This window comes from Amblyomma maculatum, chromosome 5, assembly GCF_055883805.1.
Source record: "Amblyomma maculatum isolate TAMU_Amacu chromosome 5, ASM5588380v1, whole genome shotgun sequence".
Classification (NCBI taxonomy): Eukaryota; Metazoa; Arthropoda; class Arachnida; order Ixodida; family Ixodidae; genus Amblyomma; species Amblyomma maculatum.
The window spans coordinates 101,118,228-101,142,090 of NC_139348.1; the positions used below are offsets into that span (position 1 = coordinate 101,118,228).

General features: G+C 43.7%; 1 protein-coding gene across 1 annotated transcript in view; it reads right to left on the reverse strand.

Moving 5' to 3' along the window:
• Positions 1 to 23,863, reverse strand: part of LOC146189031 (uncharacterized) — an 89,005-nt gene that overhangs the window by 3,477 nt on the left and 61,665 nt on the right. The window contains exons 11-17 of the mRNA XM_084605165.1: positions 22,190 to 22,275; positions 20,781 to 20,831; positions 18,760 to 18,937; positions 16,294 to 16,445; positions 9,243 to 9,498; positions 8,436 to 8,599; positions 1,798 to 1,889 (exon numbers count right to left, since the gene is read on the reverse strand). Of these exons, the coding sequence (XP_084461291.1) occupies positions 1,798 to 1,889; positions 8,436 to 8,599; positions 9,243 to 9,498; positions 16,294 to 16,445; positions 18,760 to 18,937; positions 20,781 to 20,831; positions 22,190 to 22,275 (979 nt within the window). The remainder of the gene's footprint in view (positions 1 to 1,797; positions 1,890 to 8,435; positions 8,600 to 9,242; positions 9,499 to 16,293; positions 16,446 to 18,759; positions 18,938 to 20,780; positions 20,832 to 22,189; positions 22,276 to 23,863) is intronic.

Genomic DNA, 23,863 nt, shown 5'->3' on the forward strand with positions numbered 1-23,863 from the left:
TTCGCCAGGAAGGAATGAGGCACATGTTTTCAACTCAATTGCACTGTGGAAGATATGGCTACCTTCATAGGTGGCTGTTTCGAAGTCAAAAGCGAAGCAGCGTGAATTGTTTAAAATGTACACAAAGATGTACCCAGAGAAATTACCTTAAGGGTAGGGACGCTTTTTTAACCAACCTACAGTGTTGTCAGACTGCCCACCGAAAAAAAAAAAAAAAACATGAAGACAGAAAGGCTACCTTCGCAACCGCGTGAACTTGCTTTAGAAATAAAGCTTTTCTACAGAGTGCGGCGATTGGTTGCTTCCTTCTGGTTGAATATCCATCTCCAATAGTTGCAAATGGCCGTCGTAAGCACTTAGCCATTTCGCCTTCCCTGGTTCGTTCATTCATGAATTCAGTCATTAAATCAATCATCCATTCAGTACACTATATTAAAGTATGGAAAAGAGGCTGGAGCGGCGCGCAAATAAAAGGTGCTATGAATATGCAAGTGCATCAAGAAGACACGGACGGCAGTAAAAGATAATGCCGCATTTCGTCTTGTTTAATTTGTGCTCATGTTTCGAATGGCAAACTTAACAGACCCAAACTTTTTGTTCTTGCGCGAATAAATCGTAACAAACTTTGGGCTTACCACTGTGTAATGTTTTATGTAGTTTTGCTGTTTTACACTTTGAACGTAGCTGTCCCACAATCGGTACGCAGAGCAAGACGTCCGCGATGTTTCAGCAAAAAAAAAAAAAAAAAAAAAAAAAAAATTCATCGAAAGAAAACTTGTTCTATATATATTCGAATGGGAGCTTCCTATGTTTTAAAGATTATACTTAATTTTTAACAGTTGCGCTATATACTTGGCCGGTTTTGTTCCTTGCTGCGTTCACAGTGCACGAATGAGATGTTATTTGGAATCGGGCTTTGTAATGAAACAAAAAACAGCTGTCTAATGTTTCATTATCAGTTGCACCTGAGAAGATAACATTTGCTCTAAATTCATTTGTTTGAGCGTTTTTTTTTTTTTTTTAAAGAGGTATTGTGCATGAGAGGATACAACGGACACAGATTTCGCGGAATCGTTCGTACTTGTCACACTGGTCGTAATTTTAAAATGCATTTTGATGTAATATTATTTGATTTTGAAAAGAGACTTATCAAATTATAACATAATACAAATTCTGAAATTTTCTGGACAGAACGAAAAAGCGTCAAAATCTCAGACAACGTATTGAATATATATATATATATATATATATATATATATATAAAAAAAAAAAACGGTTAGAGAATATCGGTAGTTCAAATGTGCGCTTAAGAGGCAAGGTTATCTCATTGAGCTAGCCATGTAAATATCAGTGCATGCCGTTAAAATCAACTCGAAAGAATTAACTGTATGCGCAAGTACTGTATTTGGGAAGTTGGTTCGAAACTGATTACTTCCTCTGTGCTTTTCTGATATGCGGTCAATATTGATAGGAGAAACTGAGCACTTTCTGTCAAAATAAGAGCCCATGACATTTTAGTCCCACTTCGGAAAAATTTAAAATTTCCCGTATCCTTCTAAAAGTACTATAAAGAAAATAAGTAACCAGCGAAACCTAATTATAGAATGCTCAATGTTCTCTGTCCGCCTCTAAAGCAAACGTTCGTGAAGATATGGCACTCGGATGATTTCTTGGTCGCTCACATTCAGGTAGTTTCAACAAAAGTTGCGCACTCTGCTCAACGCACAATAAATATTTTCCGTGTGGCACCAATTCGCATACGTAGCAAATAACTCACTTGTCAAACATCAATCATACCGTTGCTGGATCTCCATCGAGCTGCCGACCGCCATGATTTGAAACGATGACAGCAGCCGCCCCATGTTTGGCCGCTTCGAGGGCCACTTCCGCTGTAACCAAGCACGTGGCTTTATCAGGTATAAGTTCGGCAATTAGTGTGCTATAAGGCCAAAAATAAGAACAATCGTAGCTCTAGGACAGTATGTAAGAGTTAATTATGTCATTTCCCACGGTGACTGCGAAGATGGCCGAATGGTAGTTAGTGCATTACGTTTATAGATGTGCTGAACATTTTACTTACCATCAACTGTTTCTCAGTAAGATACGCGGGCTTCAAGGTAAGTATGCTAAAAATTGCTTCATTCTTAATTCACGAGAAGAATGCTGTTATTCTCTTAGACATGCTGCGTAAGGATGACTGTGTAAGCTTCTAAGTACCAAAAATAAGAACAATCGGAGCTCAAGGACAGTATGTAAGAGTTCATTATGGCATTTCTCACGGTGACATGCGAAGATGGTCAAACGGTAGTTAGTGCATTACGTTTATAGATGTGCTGAACTATTTACTTACCATGAACAGTTTCTCAATAAGAATCGCAGGCTTCAAGTTAAGTGTGACAAAAACTGCTTGTTTTTTAATTCACGGGAAGAATGTTGTTATTCTCATAGACATGCTGCGTAAGTATGACTCTGTAAGCTTCTGAATCCTTAATTTTTAGGTGATTCGCTTGTCAATGGTACTGGCAATGTCCGCAGTGTGGTTTAGCCTCTTTCACTTCTTTTTATTCACAGTTGACGGTTTGTTTCAAATTCAAACTGTGCACTTTGTTGCGACAAATTCTACTTTGATTTTTTTCTGTCATAATGTTTTGTGAGAATGTAGCTGCACCTTTCTGAAATGGACAGATTTGTGAGCTTGCATACCTTGTCAGAAATAGCAAAGGTGCAAGTAACAAGATTTGCTTTCAAATATCGATCAATGTCTTGTTAGTTTGTTTATTGCTACAATGAAGAGCCTAAGTAAATTTCCATTTTTAGGAGTTGCATATTGTTTCCGGAAAGTTTATTGCACAGATGAAAAACAGCAGTAACGTAACTTTGTAACCAGGCCTTGCTTGAATAATTCTGGTCGTCATTGAGCAATATATAGTTATAAACCCTTGTTCAAACATTTCATACCTACACCCGCTGTATATCTAAGAAACGGGGATCGGTAAAAAAAAAATAAAAGTGCAAGTATAAAAGCACATAAATGCCAACCTAATCGAAAACTTAGATGTGAACTTTGTAATTATACGCTAATATCGGCTAGTCAGCATGAATCCGCAATGAAAAGAAAAGTAGTGCACACAACAGAACGAAATAAAAAAGTGCGACACACAAAGAGCTGAACGCTACGTTCACTTCCATTAATTTAGCTCATAGTGCAGAATATAGAGGTGGGCCCTCAGCCAGCAATGCAGGCTTCAAGAAGGTGAAGTCCACTGATTCGTGTAGGCTCTTTGAGATGGCAGTCCGCTCAGTGGCCTGTGACGTATTCGGCGGCTATGCTTTTCTATGGTAAATACGCGCTTCTGGAAGGTCATGATTTTGGCAACTCTAGGTAATAATGGGAAGAAAGTAACTTCCCCGCATTCCTTGTGCGCAAATTGATTTTAACCGCCTATTTTGAAGCAGCGGCTTCGTGGAAGCTTTGGTAAATACACAGAAAGCGATGAATGTTTTATTTATTATATGAACCTGCAGCCCGAGTTAGCGGCGGTATTGCCTCGTTGGTAGTTGTTGTTTATTTGCCAAAACATTACAGATACATAGGAAAAACTAGTTTGCATTATAAATTTCGTTTAGCTGCTCACGCATTCGCCAGCTCCAGGACCATTCCTATGCGCTCTGGTTTGCTCGTTACTGGATTGGTTGATTCACTGCTGCAATTGTTTCAGTTTTGGCAACACCCACTCCTACGTACTTCCGTCCCCTTGCTTATATCATACGTTCACTCAGTCGTGTGCACGTTAGTGCTTTTTTCTCTCATTCGCTTGTTTCTTAACATGCGGGAATTTAGTTTTTTATTAGTAAAAATTCCTCGGACTGCTCCGTAACGAAACGCTATGAATGGTAGGGAGGGTCTTGACGTCAACAAACCCACAACTAAGTGCTTCCAAACTTGAACTGCCCAATGACCACCAAACTTTGACAGTTCGTAGCCGATTCAGCAAGCAGCTTGCAATTTTCCGCCAGCGCTGAGGTTGTCGTCGGCAAACTACAGCAGCGGTCTTCAATTGTCGCAATTTTCCATTGCCGCACAATCAGTTAGTATTCTGGATTTTAATTATTCCGTCCTGAATCCATATTATTCAGCACAATAATTTTTTTTGGGTTGAGGCAACTGGCGAACCTCGCGGTGAGCCGACAGCCACACTGTGGTTCTGAGCGAAGTGCCAAATTTCGGGGAAAGGCCAAGTTACCAAATTGGCGGTGAACTAACTGTAATATGTTTTTGATATTCCAGGTACCAAGGTTTGGGAGTTGGCCGACTGGCAAAAAAAAAAAAAAAAACTGTAAGGGGCAATAACCTCACATTTTCTCACTCAATCTCACACAATTCACATAAGAAATCACGTACAATTCGCATATAATTGCATAAGTTCTCATAGTTTCTTGTACATTATCATAAATTATGTACGATATTTTATGATAATGATGTGCACCATATGAGACTCTATGCGATTAAATGAGATTTTATGAGGTTATTGCCCCGTAGAACTTTTGGTTTTTCAGTAGGGATATAATGACGCAGGCGACGACGAAAAAAAAATCAGTTCGGGCTACGGGAAAAGCTTGCTCAATTGAAACACCCCGTGCGATATCAGCTGAACGTTGCTATCGGAATGCGCCTTTTACGTATGTATATATTTTTGTTCTGGCGAACGTTCAACGCTACATGGAAGCTGAAGCTGGGATCAGCGGCCGGGTTCGAATGAGCAGGACTGGTACTTTGAATAGTAAACTGTGTACAGTGCATATACCGTGATGTGTCCCCATCGAAATAGTCTTATGCCGCGATTTAGGTGCGAAAAAGAAAAACATTGCGGCAGCAATGCGAAAGTCGTGAGGTACCGAAGCATGCGAAGAAAGAGAAAATGAATAGAAGTGAGCATGTTAGAGCAACTACCACGGTTGGATAGAATACAGAAAGACAGCATCACGACTACAAAATTATCTCCCGAGGAAACCATTTTCTTTTGAGTGAAGCGCGACTAATGGGTTCGCGTCTTGGCAAGCCTCGACAAACTCCAGGTAGCACGGTTCAGATGCTTGAACCACATAGAAGCCTTCGTAGATTAGAACGCAAATATTACACTCGGAGATATGTCTAGATAAGAGTCCTGGGCGCCTTGGAAGCCACAGTTTCTCACGGTACTTGCTTAGGCCTCTACCTGTCTGGCCTGATAGCAATTGCTGCAAGGCCGCTAAATGCGGTGCATAATGCCAGCACCACGCTAGCAGCCTATTTATCAAGCTGTTTGCTTACTTTACACTTTTGAGCTGACTTGTTTTGTTCTTGCAGTTTTTTTGTGTATCCAAACGCAAATCCCGGAAAGTGTGATTGGTGTGGAAAACTGCACTTTCCCATCAAAGTGGGTGGCGGTAGTAAAACTTCTTCAACAGGTACAGGATAGGCGTCAACCTATCCGCCGAGACGAAGGCCTGGAGTCATTGAACCCGGGTGGGGTGTTAGGCAAGTCGGATTAGATGTAGTTGAGTTTCAGGGTGTGAGCTCAACAATAGAGTCTCCTAAAATTATTCCGCTTTTGTCTGTTCATTTATATTTTTTATTTCTGGACATGTCCACATCATATGTACCAGATCCGCCTTATCCTGACGTAGTTTTCATCTATCTCAGAATTGTTCCGGGTACCACTGGCTAAGGGTAGCTGGACTCAGAAAACTCCCTGTTTGTAAGCGCCTGGAGATGCTTTCTTGGCTCTTATTTATGTGCATTTGCCGGTGCGCGTGTGGGCGTTCAACCCCGTTTAGCCGATAGTGTTCAGTAATGTTCTTATACCTTACTAGCCTGTCTCTGCTGAGAGTGTACTGAAGGTGAGAGCCTACCCGGAAGGTGAGACCATGGTATGAGCTCCCTCATTTCCCTGAAGCTGGGAGTGGGCTGGAGCCCATATTATCCGAATTATTCTGTCATCCTGACACGTTTCCAATATCGTGTTTGTCTGTGGAGACACCCTTCCGTTGAGGAAATTGCCTGCTGCTGTTCTCGAATCACTTATAATTGTAGTAGCCGTTGCCGTTGCTGTCATAGGGGCAAGGGCAGTGACGGCCTCTTAAGCCGTGTCAGTTGAGCTCATCCTGATTGAGCCGCTTACTCTTAGGGTTTCTTGATCATCGTTAATATCGCAACCATGATATGACCTTCCTTATACTCGGCGCCGTCGACATGGACCACTTCCTGTCTTCCGTGATATATCTTCTGGAGCGTTTCCTCCTTCCTTCTTTCCTTGTGATGCTGTGGATGCATGTTCTGTGGAAGCGGGGGGATATTTATTCTCTTTCTGACTTCCAACTGGACATCCGTGTTCTGGTCCCCTTGGCTTTCCTATCGAATGCCTAGTATTAGAAATATGCTTCTTCCTAATGAAATCCCGGAGCTGAACCCCATATTGTACTCAGATGACTCACTCCATGGATGTGCAGGGCAGTGACAGCTGAATTGAACACACACTCTAGCGAGCAACTGATGTCACAGAAAGATACTTATAACTGATCGGGCTCAGGGGCTCGGCAAAGGAATTTAGCCATTATGAGCCCCTACAGTTAGATGACAAATTTAGCACGTACAAAGATATGCTAAATCATTACAGCAGCATTACAGCAAGTGGCATCAGGAAATTTTCAGCCCCAGGTGTTAATGCTGTGAGGACAATGCGGACATGATCGACATGATATGGAAGTGTCCTAAATTTGGAGAACCTGACAGAATAGATGAGTATTGGGAGGCATTACTCAACCACGACGAAAAAGGACAAAACAAAGTTATTCGTCTCGCCCTGGGCGTTGCTGAGATCCAACAGATCCCGCTAGATGGCTGAGGGGTATTACGCCACTGTGACTCAGCGGCGTCTCCTATCCGCGCCAACATTTTTACGGGTGCAAATAAATGTTATTCCTCTCTCTCTTTCTCTGCTAAGGTACCATACCTCATATCAATAAACATAAATTGGTTTACAGGGAAGGAAAGGTGCCGTATCTGTCAAACTTTTTTCTGTGAACAAGCGCAACCAAGCAAAGCATAACGCTCGATATACGATAGGATAAGAATAGGAAAAACTGTATTTTTTCCCTCACCCTGTTTATAAAAATCTTGAGGAAGCCACGTTTTAACACGGCTTCTCTCATATTCCGGGGAGTTTCGTCGGTTTCGTACTACAGCAACATTGAATCCCCCCGGAAAGATCACAACATGGCCTCAATTCCACCCACTCACAATGCGGCGGTATGCTCAAACCACTATAGCCATCATCCTTGTACGATAACCAATAAAAATGTGGCAGTCGGAGCTAGCGCATAATAACAGTCCACTATCGGACGCTGAGGAATCGTTTTGTTCGCCCTTGGTCCGGTGGCAGTCACTGCAAAATCGATAGCCATGGTCGAGACTGGCTGTTTCGAAGTCTTTCTTTGTTGGGAGAAGCTTCAGAGCTTTTCCTATGCCCATTTCACACAAAAGCTCCAAGAGCATGGGTGACTCGCAAGGGGTCCGGACGACAAAGTAATATGTTATTTAGTCTCTGAAAAATCTGAAAGAAATTAATGACGCGATAAACACATATGGGAATGAACCTTCACTGGGCCTGCATTGGGTCAGCAGTAAAGCAACATCTACTGCTGCGACATGACAAGTTTGATTGCCGGTCAGCGTGGAGGATAATGCCCACAATACTAAGCATCGCGTAGTTTAAAGCTGACGAGGAATTTTCAAGTTAAGGATTCGGCACTAAACTATGATAAGCGCAAACGATGTAAAAGTATATCCGCGCTGGAACGAAGAGAAAAGATGAACCTGGTACCATCTCTTTTCTTAAAAGCAAGAATAAAAACTGTGTGCCCTCGGCATTGAGCATGAACAAATACTCATTAGAAAAAGTTCACGAACTATAATGTGTTATTGAAAAGTCTTTTAGTGAACTGTATTTCAAATATATTCTTGAGCTCCTTTGTACTGCAGTTCATCAGATATTGTAGCTTTCCTGCTCTTTCCTTGAGCTGTTGCTGGAGGTCTGCTTAGGAGATAGACAGCGCGTTCTCCCGCTACTCGCGCATACAATTGTGGATGCTTGATGGTAGCCGGTTTCAATAATTTGCCAAGTATGTGTCATGTACGTGCCGCAGGGGTAGTGTTTTGTTGGAAAATAGAAGTTCTCGTAGAGCAAGGCGTACGATTTGCTCATGCCGTAGGCGTCGTGGAGAGCACTTCTTAAATTTATGATCATTAATATAACGACTACTTGGACTACGGCACATGGCAACCGCGGTATTTGCAGATCTCTACCGAAGTTTACTTATGTCTCTTCCATTCATTATTCATGACAACAACAGAGAAGATGCGCATACAAATCGAACGTCCGTGCTTGGACTCTTACCTGTGAGGACGCCTTTGGCCACAAGGGGCAGAGTGGTGACGCTGCGCAGCCAGTCGAAATCTTTCCACGTGATGGACGATGCGAGTATCGCCGAGATGGAGTACTTACTTGCAGGGTCGAACGTGAAGTGGCAATCAGGACAAGAAGCTTTGAGGTTCGCAAAGCTGCATTATAAATACAAAGGGACCATTTCACTGTCTCTCCGAAGCAGAGACCGTGGCATATGTATGGAACCGCACGGCTTACCGTAATTTTATGTTTGTTAAGACGGGTGGATAAAGGCATATTTGCACTAGAAAAGGGTGCAAATCCAGAATGTGCAAGTTTCGCCTCCACGAGTAGCTCAACTTCATTAAAATCAAGTTTCACAGAATCTGGGTTTCCAAGTTCTTGAAAGCTCATATACATGTCTTGTTATCTGCCTTGGAGATCAAAACACTCATTTTGGTGGCCTTCACGTTATCAAAGAAATATCTGAATTACATCAAAACAATTAGATGTTTTGTTTCGGAGAATTAGAAACATTACCTATTAGAATCCATCCAAGCACAGCCAATGGCTATAATGAAAAGCTGTACAACTTAACAGAAACGTTTTGATTAAATAGTTTGAGTCCGGCCTGGCACGAAGACAAATTTTGTTCAACTACTCAGCTCCGGTGAAAGCTGTGAAGCTTTCCTGCGTATCCGCATTCCTTCGCGTGTGTGGATGCTATTAGACAATCTTTCCCGCGTTGCAAAGTACAGTTTGAGTGATGCGGTCGAAAGTCAATCTCATCGAGTCTGGTTTTCTCCAAGTGATGCTTACCTTAGGCCCTGGGGTAGAACGAACATGTTCTTAGCTAGCCCGACTGACTGCCCTGTGAGAGGGGAGTCAATCGTAACCACGATGGCTGAGAAGTTATTGAGTTGAGCCCTCTTCACCAGCGACTCCGTGAGGGACCGATTGCGGAAGATGTACACTTGCTGCCACAGTAATGCATCAGGAACTCTGGCTCTGATGTCTTCCAGGGAGATAGTGCTCATTGCACTCAAGATCATCACCGTACCGGCGTCCCGAGCCGCTGCATAGCGTTAAAAGTATAGTGCTTTTGGGGGAACGTTTCTAGACACGGTAAAGAGATACAGTTTGCTAGCACGATATCCCCAATGTCCTTCAACAAATCAAGCCCGTATATTTAACTGATCCTCTCTAGCTGCCTTACCTCTTTTCATAGCTTCTAAATCTTTATCGATCACTTTCTTCGCGACTGTAGGAACGTCGGATTGCTCTTCACTTGCTGTCAATCTCATTCGTCTACTACGTAGGCCAGTATAGAACTCCTCGGCTACTTTGACTATCTAGCCCATATGAGGAATTACATTGCCCGCATCGTCCTTAGCGCGTACAACCGACTTTTCCCAACGCCTAGTTTCCCCTTTCCCACTTTCAGGCTCTCATCAAGCCAAGTCTATGCACCGACCACTACTGCTGAAGAAGCTGACGTTGAGAGATTTTATGCGGACCTACAATGCCTTTTAGACCTCACCCCATCATCAGACGTCGTTTTTCTCATAGGAGACTGGAATGCTAAGGTCGGGAGTGAAGAAATATCCGGAATTATAGGCAAGTTCGGTCTTGGCGAGCCAAATGAAGCTGGGCAGAGGCTAGTGGAGTTTTGTCAAGAAAACAACCTGACCATAGCGAATACTCATTTTCAACAGCACAAGAGGCGCCTGTACACATGGACTTCACCGGACGGTCTGTACAGGAATCAGATTGATTATATTCTTTGCCGGCAGAGATGGAGAAGCGCTATACAAGCAGTAAAAACAAGGCCTGGGGCCGATTGTGACACCGATCATCAGCTTCTTGTTGCCAAAATTAAGCTTCGATTCAGGAAAACGCAGAAAACTAGAAGGCCTTTCAGGTATGATCTGGATCAAATTCTATCAGAATATGCTGTGGAAGTGAGGAATCGATTTCAAGAATTAGATCTAGAAGACAGAGAGTCTGAAGAGATGTGGACTGATGCTCGTGTTATAATACAAGAAGTTGCTACTAAGGTAGTTCCAAAGCAAAAAAAAAATGCAAGAAAGCAAACTGGTTATCTGAAGAGGCTTTGCAAATCGCTGAGGAAAGGATGATGGCAAACGTTATGGGAGAAAGAGAAAGATACAAGGTTCTGAATGCGGATTTTCAGAAAATAGCAAGGAGAAATAAAGATGCCTTCCTGAACATACAGTGCCAAGCCGTTGAGGACAACAGCCAATTAAGGAACAGAAGAGCTCTGTATAAGACAAATAAAGATATCAAAAGAGGCTTCTGTGCTAAGCTGGGCGTGATAAAGGACAAACCAGGCAAGGACCTGACTGAAGCCTCCGAGATAAAGAAGAGATGGCAGGAATACACAGAAGAACTGTACAAGAAGGACCCGGATGTGCAAACCCAACATAAGACGGTTGTGATTACTGATCTCGAGCCGGGCATCCTGAAGAGTGAAGTTGAATGGGCCTTAGCCAGCCTTGTTAAGAACAAAGCTAGCGGAATTGATGGCATTCTTGATGAGTTGTTCAAAACCTCTACCATGACGACGCTGTTAACGTTCTGTATACATTGTCAGAAGATTTGGACAACCCTGCAGTGGCCACAGGACTGAAGGCGGTCAGTTTACATCCCCATTCCAAAGAAAGGCAGTGCCAAAGATTTTTCCAACTACCGCACGATCGCGCTTATTTCTCATGCTAGCAAGGTGATGTTGAAAATCCTCCAAGGTAGGCTGCCGCAGTATGTGTATCGGGAGCTTCCGGACGTGGAAGCTGGGTTTCGAAAGGGCAGAGGAACTAGAGACCAAATTGCCAACCTTCGCTGGATTATGGAAAAAACCAAAGAGTTCCAGAAACCCATGTACTTCTGCTTTATTGATTATGTGAAAGCGTTTGACTGCGTAGAACACAACAGATTGTGGCAAGCTCTCCAAGAGATGGGAGTTCCAGTTCACCTCATCTGTCTCCTCAGAAACCTTTATGAAGGGCAAGAGGCCACAGTCATAACTGGGCATGGTCTTACTGATTGGTTTCCAATTGAGAAAGGAGTGAGGCAAGGCCTATTTAACCTGTATGCAGAGTGCATCATGACGAAGGCCGGTCTGGACGAGTCTTCAGCTGGAGTGAAGATTGCTGGAAAACGTATCAACGACCTTAGATATGCGGATGATACCACTTTAATGGCAGAAAGTGAAGTGGAACTCAAGAGATTTCTTATGCGCGTACAAGAAGAGAGTGAGAAGTTTGGGCTTAAACTGAACATTAAAATGACAAAGATCATGGCGTCTTGCATTATCAAGTCATCGAGCACCAAGGGACAAGAAGTGGAAGCTGTGACAGATTTTCTCTTCTTGCGCTCCAAGATTATATCCCGGAAGGAGACTACAGCCATGAAATTAGGAGACGCCTGCCTCTGGGAAAGAGAGCCATGGTTAGCCTTGACTGCCTAGTAAAGAGTAGAGACACTAGTCTGCCAACTGAGATCCGTATAACTCGTGCTATGGTCTTTCCAGTTGTGATGTATGGATGCGAGAGTTGGACTGTGAAGAAGGTTGACCGCCGAAGAATTGACGCGTTTGAATTGTGGTGCTGGCGGAGACTTGAGAGTTCCTTGGACTGCCAGAAGATAAAATCAGTCGATATTGTCGACCATAAACCCTGACTTCTCATTGGAGGGTCAAATTCTAAAATTAAAGCTCAGCTACTTTGGTCATCTGATGAGAAGAGAGGAGTCGCTGGAGAAAGATTTGATGTTGGGAAAGGTTGAGGGCCGCCGGTGAAGGGGTAGGCAGGGACCGCGATGGTTAGATGGAATCCTCGAGGTGCTGCAGATTAAGTTATGTGATGTTAGGAATATAGTGAGAGACCAGAAAGCGTGGCGTGATATGGTCCATAGGGTCATGAGGAGTCGGACACGACTGAACGACTGAACTGAGATTATGAACAATGTACGAAGAAAATTTCATTTTTAGTCGGCCTGTTAGGTTTTTCTATATCAAATTGCGGTTCTCTCGTGTACTGAACAAAGTATTAATGGTTAGTACAATATTGCATTCTGCGAACTCGCCTGATAACTTCCCGCAGCTAGCCATAGAGCCATTGCCATTTTCACCCACTGCCTAGTGTCCAGCCTGTGTTTTGCCTACCTCGGCTCTGATGCCCATACGTACAGTACACTGCCTTTTTGTATCCATTAGTTATAATAGTTAACGATAAATCATCGGCACACCATAACAAGGAAACCTGTTCACAGCAAATAAAAACCCAGCCCGAAAACAGGTATCGAGATATCACAGACATAGCATGCGATCTCTGAATGTCCATATTGCTCATGACGTTATTAATCTGCTATGAGCCCTTGCTAAGTAATCGAGTTAGTCGTCCTTAAAAGACTATTTCTGGGCATGTGATAGAAGCTAAAGCGTAGCGGGTTATTTTTAAGACGCCCACTTCCTCAAACAAATAACAAAACGGGCCAGTTTTTTGCGTCTATGATGCACCGCCCACATTCAGGATTCACTCGTTGCACAATACTGAGTTGCGGGCATTCCTGCTGCACGCTAGTAGCGAAAATAAACCCTTGACGACTTTTGCTGATGCGTCACACGAAGATGGCACCTTATAGCTTGTAGATGAGGAAAGAGCCCGACCAGGGTTTTGTGCAAGTGTGTTATAACTACAGCACGTGACTGCTGATATACGTTTGAAGAAATTATCTGGACAGCCTGCTCTTTCTTTGGTTTAAGAATTCGCCGCAGCTCTTACGTTTGGGCGGAGCTTCGAGATTTGCATATTAGAAGCCGTATGTGAGCTGAAGCTAGAGGAAAAGTGGTGGCTGGGCTACCTCGCGCACACTTTACATAATTTTACTGACACTGGTGAAGGTCGTTGGATGCTTGTGATAGCAGCCCGATCTTATTCGTCGCTATATCGGCGCAAAGCACTCATTCTGATCCGCCAACATAAATTTCTTAGACAGTGCGACTGAAAACTCTTGCGCAGCGAACGTGGATGAATGTGAAGCAAATTTTAGGAATTAAAAGAAGGGCCATTCACGCTAGCTGCATCCAATTTTTTTGGGGAGCACGAACCGTCTATAAGGCTATCTCTGTGTAGTGTGATTCTGTTGAGAAGAAGCACATTTCTTGGTGAGAAAGTAGCTTTTAGAATATACCTTTTCTAAGCGAGTAGGTGTAACGGTACTAGTTCGCCAAATGGATGCTTTGCGGGCCGTCCATTCTTTCGGAGCGGTCGCGCCATAACCCCCCCCCCCCCCCTCCCCCTCCGTTACCGACACTACGAGGTGTTTGTTGCTTCACTGGCGCTACATGGCTCTGGACAGCAGCCACGAAGCCACAGCCTCTCTTCCGCGCTGACGGCACCGTTCAGTACGGAGGAGGAAATGTATGTAAGCGGCTTAGGCTGTAACGCTGTAGAGATTTTGCCAGTGCTGACGTGGCACCTTCAGAGCAGCCGATCGAGGCCGCTTGCAAACCTGGCCTTGCCCCTGACATGGAGCGAAAGAGCGCGCAAACTCTAGTACAAGCCGTCTGTGAAGCAGAATGTATATACGGAAGGATTTGGGGAAATCCAGGGTGCCAGTGACACCTGCGTGCAGCATTGTTGTTCCTGTCAAATTATTTGCTTAAAGTTAGAACGTTATTCTTATTTCATTTTTACTTGCGCGTTAGTACACAAAAGCAGATAGTGGCCACCCGAGTAGAAACACTGCAGAACAGTGCAAAAAGGACGCCAAAATATTTTACACTTACGTGATCACATGACATATTTTTGCTTCCCCAGTTTTCTTGTTCTTTTTTACTTTTCTTGTTTATATAGAGAAATTTGCTGTGTTACTAAAGCAATTTCTGTTTTTGAAACAAGTTCACTGTGAACACCCCGCACTGCAATTCTGTAGAAAGCGACAATTTCGTGCACATTTTGTAGTTCTTTTATTTTGTGTCCAACCGTGCATAATATGCTCAAAAAAAAAAAAATTCGGAGAACGATTAAGCGTCGCCATGGTCCTTAAATCCGGCTTTTTATCCCGCAAACATGTTATACTTTTCTGTTTACGTTCGCTTTTCGGAAAGGAAGATGCGGTATTTGTCTCACTTCTCTCTGGAGACCTACACTTACAATTATCGGCTTACAATTTAAGTTACGTCTGTCGTCATTTAGAATGCCTACCATAATCTAGCCCCGACTTCACTAGCAAACAGATGGTAAATGGTAGTCGCAATGTTATAAACACCACCTGGAATGCAACACACGTAATGGTTGCGTCATGATTTTGATAGGGATTCACGCGTGCATATTTGCGGGAATGTTCTTCAAAGGTATCAAGTTTATCGCAGACAATTCTGGAGAACGGCCACGCTAAGAGCTCTTCGTCACAACAAGCGTAGTACGCCTTGTGTAAAAACCTGTTTATCCTATATGGTGGATGCACTGAGTATTCATTTCAAGAAAATATGACAGTGTAGGGAGGCAGTCAGGTTATTATTTTTATTCATCTACAACATGGAAGTTCGCCAACAAGAAAATAATAATTCTTAGATGAGCGTCAATGCTCAAGGTCGAGTCATCTTCAGCTGCAAAGACCACCGCAACACCGACAGCACTCTGCCGAGTGCGCGTCCCTCGGGCTTAAAAAAACAGCTCTTGAGCGTTTCGCTTAAATATGTTTGCAACAAGAGTTACCAGACTACATGTACCGAGAGTATATGCCTTCTTTGTAGTGGTACTCATTTGTTCCTGCTTTGATTTATGCCTGCGGGAGGAGGGTACCACTGATGTTCTTGCTTGGGTATTTCTAGATCTTCGCAGCATGTCCGTTAGTGAGATCCTTAGGTATTCTGCCTTTCCCGTAGCGTATTGGGAGCCACTCGACCAGCATTATGAGGATTGAAAGTAGGCTGTGAAGCACATTACCAAATAAAAAGAAATCTTTTGAAGAGAATCGACCGTGTCGCTCATCACGCCCTTTTGTATCTGGCTTAAGCAAGAACAGTGGCCCGGGCACGTGGCTCTAGACAAAATTACTAGTGCTTCTGTATTAATGCATTGGAAAAAGTAATTTTATTGAGAAAGCAATTTCAACTTTTCATTATTAGATGCACTGCATGTAAACCGGTTCTTGTTTTAAAAATTGGCAGCCTATTGTTTTGTGAAATAAACGAAATAAAAGACAAAATAGTGCGTATATCTGTACGGTCATTAAAATTTAGCATTTTCATCAGGTCCCCGGTACACAAAACATTTCACCGCCACTTAAATATTAACTTTCTCCTATAATTGAGATTACCAGTAGAACACCAGTGCAACTTGCAGCATCTTGGTGCTCACCTTAAAAGTTTTGCTCGCATATTGGCAACTGAACTCGCATGATAATCGCTTTCGTGACATGACAGGGTACAAAGTGTCTATGTGCCGATTGATAAATGTTTTTAGCCCTAACCATTCAAGTGCAGATTGTGAAGAAAACCGCGTATACATTAGCATTAAACACAGATTGTGAGTAGCTAGAACGTCTCCGAAGCCTTTTGCCACGTGTAAATAGGTGCTCAGTCCATTTTTCACATTACCCTGCCACCATCTTTAGGAGTGGTGGTTGCTATAAACCCTAAGAGATAGGGGACGTATGAGCCGCTGCAAGGAGTTCGTGCGAAGAGGCTAACGTATACTTATTTATGCCTGTTTATATCGTGCTTTCGGTTTACCTTTAAACTCTTCGCGCATTCTGATGACATTAACACCCAAGCACAAAAAGTTCATAAGGTGTTCGCAAGAATGTGTGGAAAATTCATAAAACATGCGCAGCTTCAACTTACCTTCGGCTGTCCCAAACTCTCCAACTGGGTTCGATATCATGTGGGCAGCTGTTGGCGAGAACCCCAGTGGGAAAGATATTTTTTTGCCCAATACCGTGGTGGCAGTATTAGTGTTTGACACGTCGACAAACATACGGGGCCGGAACCGAAGTCTGCGAACGAAGGAAGCATGAAAGGGGCGACCCAGAAGAATATCAAGAAAATGGTTGCGCTACACAGTCACACAGAATTCAGGAAAGGTTAATCGTACAGAATTTTACAGGTCCCGTATTTCACCACCATCATCATCATCATCATCATCATCATCACCACCACCACCACCACCACCACCACCACCACCACCACCACCACCACCACCATCATCATCATCATCATCATCATCATCATCATCATCATCATCATCATCATCCTGACTACACCCACTGCAGGGCGAAGGCCTCTCCCATATTTCTCCACTTATCCCGGTTCTGTGCTAGCTGCATCCACTTGACCCCTGCGAACTTCTTAACCTCATTCGACCACCTAACTTTCTGCCGCCCCCTGCTACGCTTTCCTTCCCTTGGAATCCAGTTTGTTACCCTCAGCGATCATCGGTTATCGTCTCTTCGCACTACATGTCCTGCCCATGCCCATTTCTTCTTCTTGATTTCCATTAGAATGTCGTTAACTTGAGTTATTTTTCTGACCCACTCTGCACGCTTCATATCTCTTAATGTTACCCCTATAATATTTCATTCCACAGCCCTTTGCGTTGTCCTCAACTTAAGTAGAACCCTCTTGGCTAGTTTCCAAGTTTCAGCCCATAGGTGAGCACAGGTAAGATGCAACTGCTGTATACTTTCCTCTTGAGCGATACCGTTAATCTGCTAGTTATAATCTGCGAGTGTTTGCCAAATGCGCTCCATCCCAATCTTATCCTTCTTATTTCCTTTTCATGGTCCGGATCTGCGGTTACTACCTGTCCTAGTAGGTATTCCCGCATTTACCTGAAGCTAAACACACAAGCTTGTCATTTGGCGCAGTTAGGCAAAATACGAATTAAGTATTACAGTGCTCCGGTTTTCACTTAGTTTCTTGTTTCGAGTCGCACTAGTCATTAGCGTAGAGTCACCGTCTACAAAAGTAGGCAAAATAACGTCCGACATCGATACTGTCACACGCTACGTTGGGACTGATGGAAAAGAAGTGAAAGTAACAGTGGTGAGAAGAAGAGGTGGACGAAGTGCGAGGGACATTGGCCTGGCAGCTTGTTCTGCCTAGAGTCTAACTCCCATCTTATCGTTCATTGTGATTAAACCCATTCCATCCGTAACAATACCAAGCTTGGCTTTAACGAAGACGTACGAATGTCCCCATATGACCTATAGCAGTAGCGGGTTGCCTCAGGATCCAAGTGCCCAGTTGGAAATGTTTCCAATCTCGTAGGTTCTGCCCAAATGGGCAGATTCTATCAATTATGCCGTGATGTATCGCTTCATGGACCGAAAACGTAAACAAACCAGAAGAGAGCAGACATGGGCGAAATACAGGAGCTCTTGGAGTCGGTGTTCACTAATTCACACAACCAAATGGCTGATACTGCAGGCATGGACAAAGAAGCACGAAAACAACAAGACGGGAGTTCAACTTTCAACTGAGGGTAATCGGACTAAATCATGTATTTTTATGAAGCACCCATCCATATCACATCATATCTAAAAAAAAAGCGTGAAACATATCCACCATAGTCAGCATATAGATTACCCGCTTAACTTGTGACCGGCAGAAAAAAAAAAGCACACTCAGTTCTTGTTCCTTCCATGCCCTTGTCTTTTTGCGCCGTCTTCTGTGCAATACCCAAATCGAAGTACTTCTAAACCACATGTCATTGTTGGAGAACACAACAGCAGAAGTCCAGCCTTTGCTTCATTTGCGTTATATTGTCACGTAGTGGCGACAAGGCCATTGGCAAATGAGGCTTAAAATTCACAGAATAAACTCTCTATTGGGCTGACTTGCGCCCACAAATTACAAAGCAATCGGCGGCGGCGATAACAGCAAGCGTGCTCGCGGTCGTTGGTCAACGAATTCCCGTCACACCTGTCAACAGTCAATTTAAAGGCAGCGAAGAAGCGTCAAAGACGTCAGCTTGCGTGGAACCGCACCCTTCTTGAATTTTTGGTTCCTCCTCCTTCCAGACTACTTCAAAATGATTAACTCGTTGTTTTCTACTAACTACAAATATTTGGTCGCCGACTTCAATGGATACATTAATTCAGTGTGATAACAATGAAGCAAATAATATTCGTTCGAACTGCTCCCCAGACATGATTCTCAGCCGATGGAGGTAAGACGTGTGTACATATAACATGTCACTTGGCGCTGGATGACGCTAATATAAAATACGAGCCCATATTGTCATCAAGGTGAATATGCAGGTAATAATTTTGCTATTTAGGCTGAATTGAGATGTCCAAGAAAAATTACCTCGTGTAAGCCTTGATGTTCTCCCTGAGGGTCTGTTCCCGGTCTGCGCCGTTGCCTATGTAGCTCCTCGTGGCGTTGTCCATATTTGCCTCGCCCAAGCGCTGGATGTCTGCTATCGTGACCACGACGCTGTCGTCGCCACCTTTCACGGCAGCCCCTTCAGCTTTGTAGGCGCTTACTGCAATCAGTGCGGGCAAGTTGAATTTGCCAAGCTTCCATCTGTGAGCTGCGTGAGCTTGTGGCTTGCGAACTTCTTAATCGTAAAACTTTCTGCACAGCTCTGGTAACCGGTGATACGCAAATGTCGTCTTGCAAAATCAGGCGGAGGAAACCTCTGATAGCTATTAGAGGGATTATGGTCAACCTGTATATTACAGCTTTTGAGTCTAGAAGATAGCACTGGCCAATATTTCTTTATTTTTGAAAATTGAATTTTCTAGACTTCTTCTTTATTTTGAAATAATCACTGAAGTTGAGAACGCGAAGCTACTCCCCTTAATAGCGATCGCCATATTGAAATGCTTGGTGACGTCGCAAATCGACGCCGGCCGCCGCTTCGTCTGCTGCTGTGCCGACTCCGATAAGTACACTGTACAGTGCTCGCGCTTGCTTAAAGACTAGCATAACTGCCAATCAAGCTCTATCTAGTTTTTGCCCACACATTAAACTTCGGGGCGACCGACTCCATCCTCCGATGGCAGCCCTGCCCCATCGCCATAAACACCGCCACGCCGGCGGCATCAGCCGTGCCTTCTGCCAGACGTCCATGAAGACAGTGTCAGAAAACCATGCCAATATTGCTTTTCTTGTGATAATAAATGACCCTGGAGCGATGATCAATTACGAAGGGCGTCCGCTGTGACTTCATTGGGAAGTAATCTATTGGCGTAGTGACAAATAGGGAGAAGCAGACGGCCAGAGCGCCGTCGTCCGCCGTGCTAGCGGATGGCACCATTGCGGCAAACTTGCGGCATCTAGTGCTGTGAGCCCTATTAGCTGATTACCTGCTTCTATGATGCGGCTGAAGGCAGACCTGGGTCTTACAACAACAGTGCAAACGATGTTGTTGATACGGAACGGAGTATATATAGGCTGCCTGGACGCAGTGCGCCGCAACCTAAACAGTACGCTGCAAGCTGCGCCATTGGATACTACTCGAGGATTGTGCAGAAGCGCTGTCGGATATCAGTATAATACGTATTCTGTGGGGTATGGTTTGGACATGTTTCAGCGTGCAATGTTTACATACGTTGTTGGAGTGGGCCAGATTGTGTGCCTTTCGTACTCGCATTTCGTACAGACGCCGCTGTTTCCTGGGTTAAAAGCGCTAATAGAAGATCGCAAATTACATTTCGCGGTAACCGCGGTTAGCGGCATGACAACGGTTTGGTGCAAGCGATGTAGTGACGTATACTCTCGGTCCATACATCGATCCTCCTCCTACAGCGACTCTCGAGACCCTACCAATAGTAGTCAGTATTCAAGACCTCGCACAAGCAACCCCTAACCATTCAGGATATACCATATGCACTAATTCAATACAGGCTATACGCGCCATTCATACGGATCTTATTCCTGAAGAACTGCAGGATGATCTTCACAGACCTCTCACAAAAATTACATCCCAGCACTGTAACACTGAGGTGGATTCCTAGTCGCGCTGGAATCCCAGGCAATGAGATAGTGCATCGCCTCGCTCGCGAACTGCGACACCTGGCGCCTGGGATTTCTTGGCCTTATGCACACACGTAGGACACTATTCCTTACTACAAAAAAGAAATCAACATTCACTATGACAACATTATAGAAACTCTTCATACACTTCTTCTTCCTGATAAATCTCTCACTACCACGCAAATACGCATTCTTAGATGCGTATACAACTAAATACACTGCTTACTCCTGCCCGATCGTTTCTATACCGAATCAGACATTCCCCTGCATGACTAAATTTTTCCGAACACTATTCGACCTTAGAAGCTTGCATGTTTTCATGCCCTGTCACAATTCAAACACCTCACTTTCCACATTCTTCTCCCCCGACGTGGCGGGCTTGGTTAGCCTCTGACCAGCTGAAAGATCAGTTGGCCCTCGTGACCCTAGCCCAGAACATTCTTGACGCTTAGTGAAGCGTTAAATAAAGTTGTTTCCTCGTCCTGCTCTTCAGATTACCTCGGGTTCGCGTAGCAATCGCGGCGGATGATGCTCGCGCATGGAATATGCCGTAGACGACATGGCGTCGGTTTATGTCGTCAAGGGCTGCGCCAGTTCCCAGATCACCAAGCGGCTCACTAAGCGGCGAAAATATTTGTTGTAAATATATCGTAGGTACGCTGGCGGTTAAACTACGTGGGCAAGCAAATAAGAATAAAAACAAATAATCAAGGTGGATTAAACAGTTTATATTCCAAAATGCCAAGCAAGCCGGCTGGAGGCCATGCAGTGGTTTACTATGGCATTGGGTCTAGAAATAGCAGGGGGGAGTTGCTAGTTGGGATTACAGAGCGCAGTAACTTAAGGGTTATGAATGACTTCTTCAGCAAACAGAAGAACTGGAAGCGGACACCAAAAAGCCCTAAAGGGAAGTTTAAGTGAAATAGACTTCATGGCGTGTTTTAACCCTGGCATTATGCGGGATGTAGAGGTAATCAGAAAGGTGCCATGCAGAGACCACAAGGCGGTTATGTCTCGAATTAGTCTAGATTTGAAGAGGGAACGAAACAGATTAGTAAGGAAGAAGTTCGTCAAAGATATAATGGTGAGGGGGAAGGCTGAAGAATTTAGGATCTCGCTACAGAATAGATAGTCAGCTTTAACCGAGGGTGACGAGCGTAACTTAGAAATGATGAGCGATACCTTCAGAGATATTATCAGAGATCAGCGATATCTTCTATATGTATCAGCGATACCTTCAGAGATACGGATATTAGTAGGTGGTAGGATTGTTAGAGAGGATACCGGTAAATTATCTAAGCAGACTAAAGATTTGATTAAGAAATGCCAAATCATGAAAGCCTCCAACCTAATATATATATATATATATATATATATATATATATATGATAGAACTAACAGAGCTATCAAAGGTAATCACTAGGTGCAAATTGTCCGACATAAAGAGGTATACCATGAAGAAAATCGAGCATGCTCTAAAGAACGGGGGCAGTCTTAAAGCGGCGAAGAGGTATTTATGTATAGGTAAAAATCAGATGCACGCGCTAAATGACAAGGCGGGCAATGTCATCCCGAATATCTACACATGTAGATGTTCGGGATGACATTGCCCGCCTTCATCACTAACGGAACTTCTGACTGCAAATTACTACTGCATATCTCATTATTGTCCTGACTACTACTGTTTAGGTCAGTATAGAACTCAACTACATTTGACTATCATATGATAGTCAAAACTACAGACCGATCAGCTTACTATCCGTTTTCACCGAAGCGGGACCTTGTGGTAGGGCATCCGCCTCGTATTCGGGAGGTTCCAGGTTCTTTCCCTGGTGCCTCCCACTATACAATATACAATATACAATATACAATGTATTTACTTAGGTAACCGCTACAGAATCAGGACAACCTTACATTTCAATCAAGCAAAGGATTAAGCACGTTTTAGGAAATAATACTCTACCATCAACCAGATCCACGCTATCAACCAGGTGACTCGGTCGTTCCAGCTCCTATAGATGGCGCTGCGGCAGCACGACATGGAGGCTGAGTCGGTGATAGCACCGCTGCCATATAGCGCACGTTCTGACAAGCGGGCCTGCTTCTTGATGTTGTGGCATCCTTCGCGTGAGATTTGGCGTTTAGATGAGCAGCAGTATGTCATATATCAATCATAAATACGAATTTATCTATAAGTGTGGCTATAGTTTCAAAATAAATGTTCGCTGATATGAGTGCGCATGGATTCGCTAGCTCGCAGGACAAAACTCAGTCAGTATTGCCCGATGTACTAAACATGCCGCAATAAAGGGCAACAAACTCTTTAAGCGACAGTTTTTCGGATATTCACATTTTATTTTATTGCATGTTTAAGTGCGGCCACTGGGTGCGTATATTAGTCACGTGCTTATATACCGAGTGTATAGAAACTTATTTGTCTTCAGCATATATCATGAGGCAGTCTGAGGCAAATATATGCTACTGTTCGAAATATCAGAGAAACGGCCATTTTAGCCTTATGAAACAGCCCAAATTAACACTCGAGGTGTGTTCTTTGCACTACCGGGAGAAAAGCACGTGATCAAGTAGGGAGAAGACCCTGTTAAGAAATGATTGCGTTTGTTCAGATCCATTGCTCACCCAGTCCCAAAAACTAAAACACAACTAAAATTTAGCGCATTTCAAATATAACGCTCCCATTGCTCACCCCGTCGAAAAATGAAAATACATCTAAAGAATGTGCGCATTTCATATCGTTATGTCGACGCAGTATGGCCAGGAAGTAATGCTTACAAATTTTATCCTTCGTTTTTATTTTTTTTTTCAGTCATCCTCAGAATAAACTAAAGCTGAATGACGGCTGTAACGAACAGCTGCACGCGGTGAAATATAGACAGTTATTAATGATAGAAAGGGCTCCCTGTTTAGTACGTTCACCTTAAAAATATCACCGTACGTTTCGCCGGCGAATATGTCTACTTGGGACAGGTATAACCGCAGATATCTGAATCATGAAAAGGAAATGGCTGGGAGAATAAGACTGGGATGGAGCGCATTTGACAGGTACTCGCAGATGGTGACTAGCAGCTTACCGGTAACGCTCAAGAGTAAAGGATATAACATTTGCGTCTTACCTGCGCTTGCCTATACGGCTAAAACGTGGAGGCTAACGAAACGGTAGTACTTAAGTTTAGTAAAACTCAGAGGGCTATTGAACAAAAAATATTAGGTGTAACGTCAGGAGAAGCGTGCAGAGCGGGTCAGAGAAATAGCTCGAGTTAAAAGCATCCTAGTGAAAATCAAGAGGAAGAAAGGTACAGCCGCCCAAATCTTTTCTGGAGTGCGTGACGGCCGCATTTTCTGGTATTATGAGCGTCACAAAAGAGTTAAGTTGCTAAAAGTGCATGAGTAGGCAAAGGCTCAACAAGCC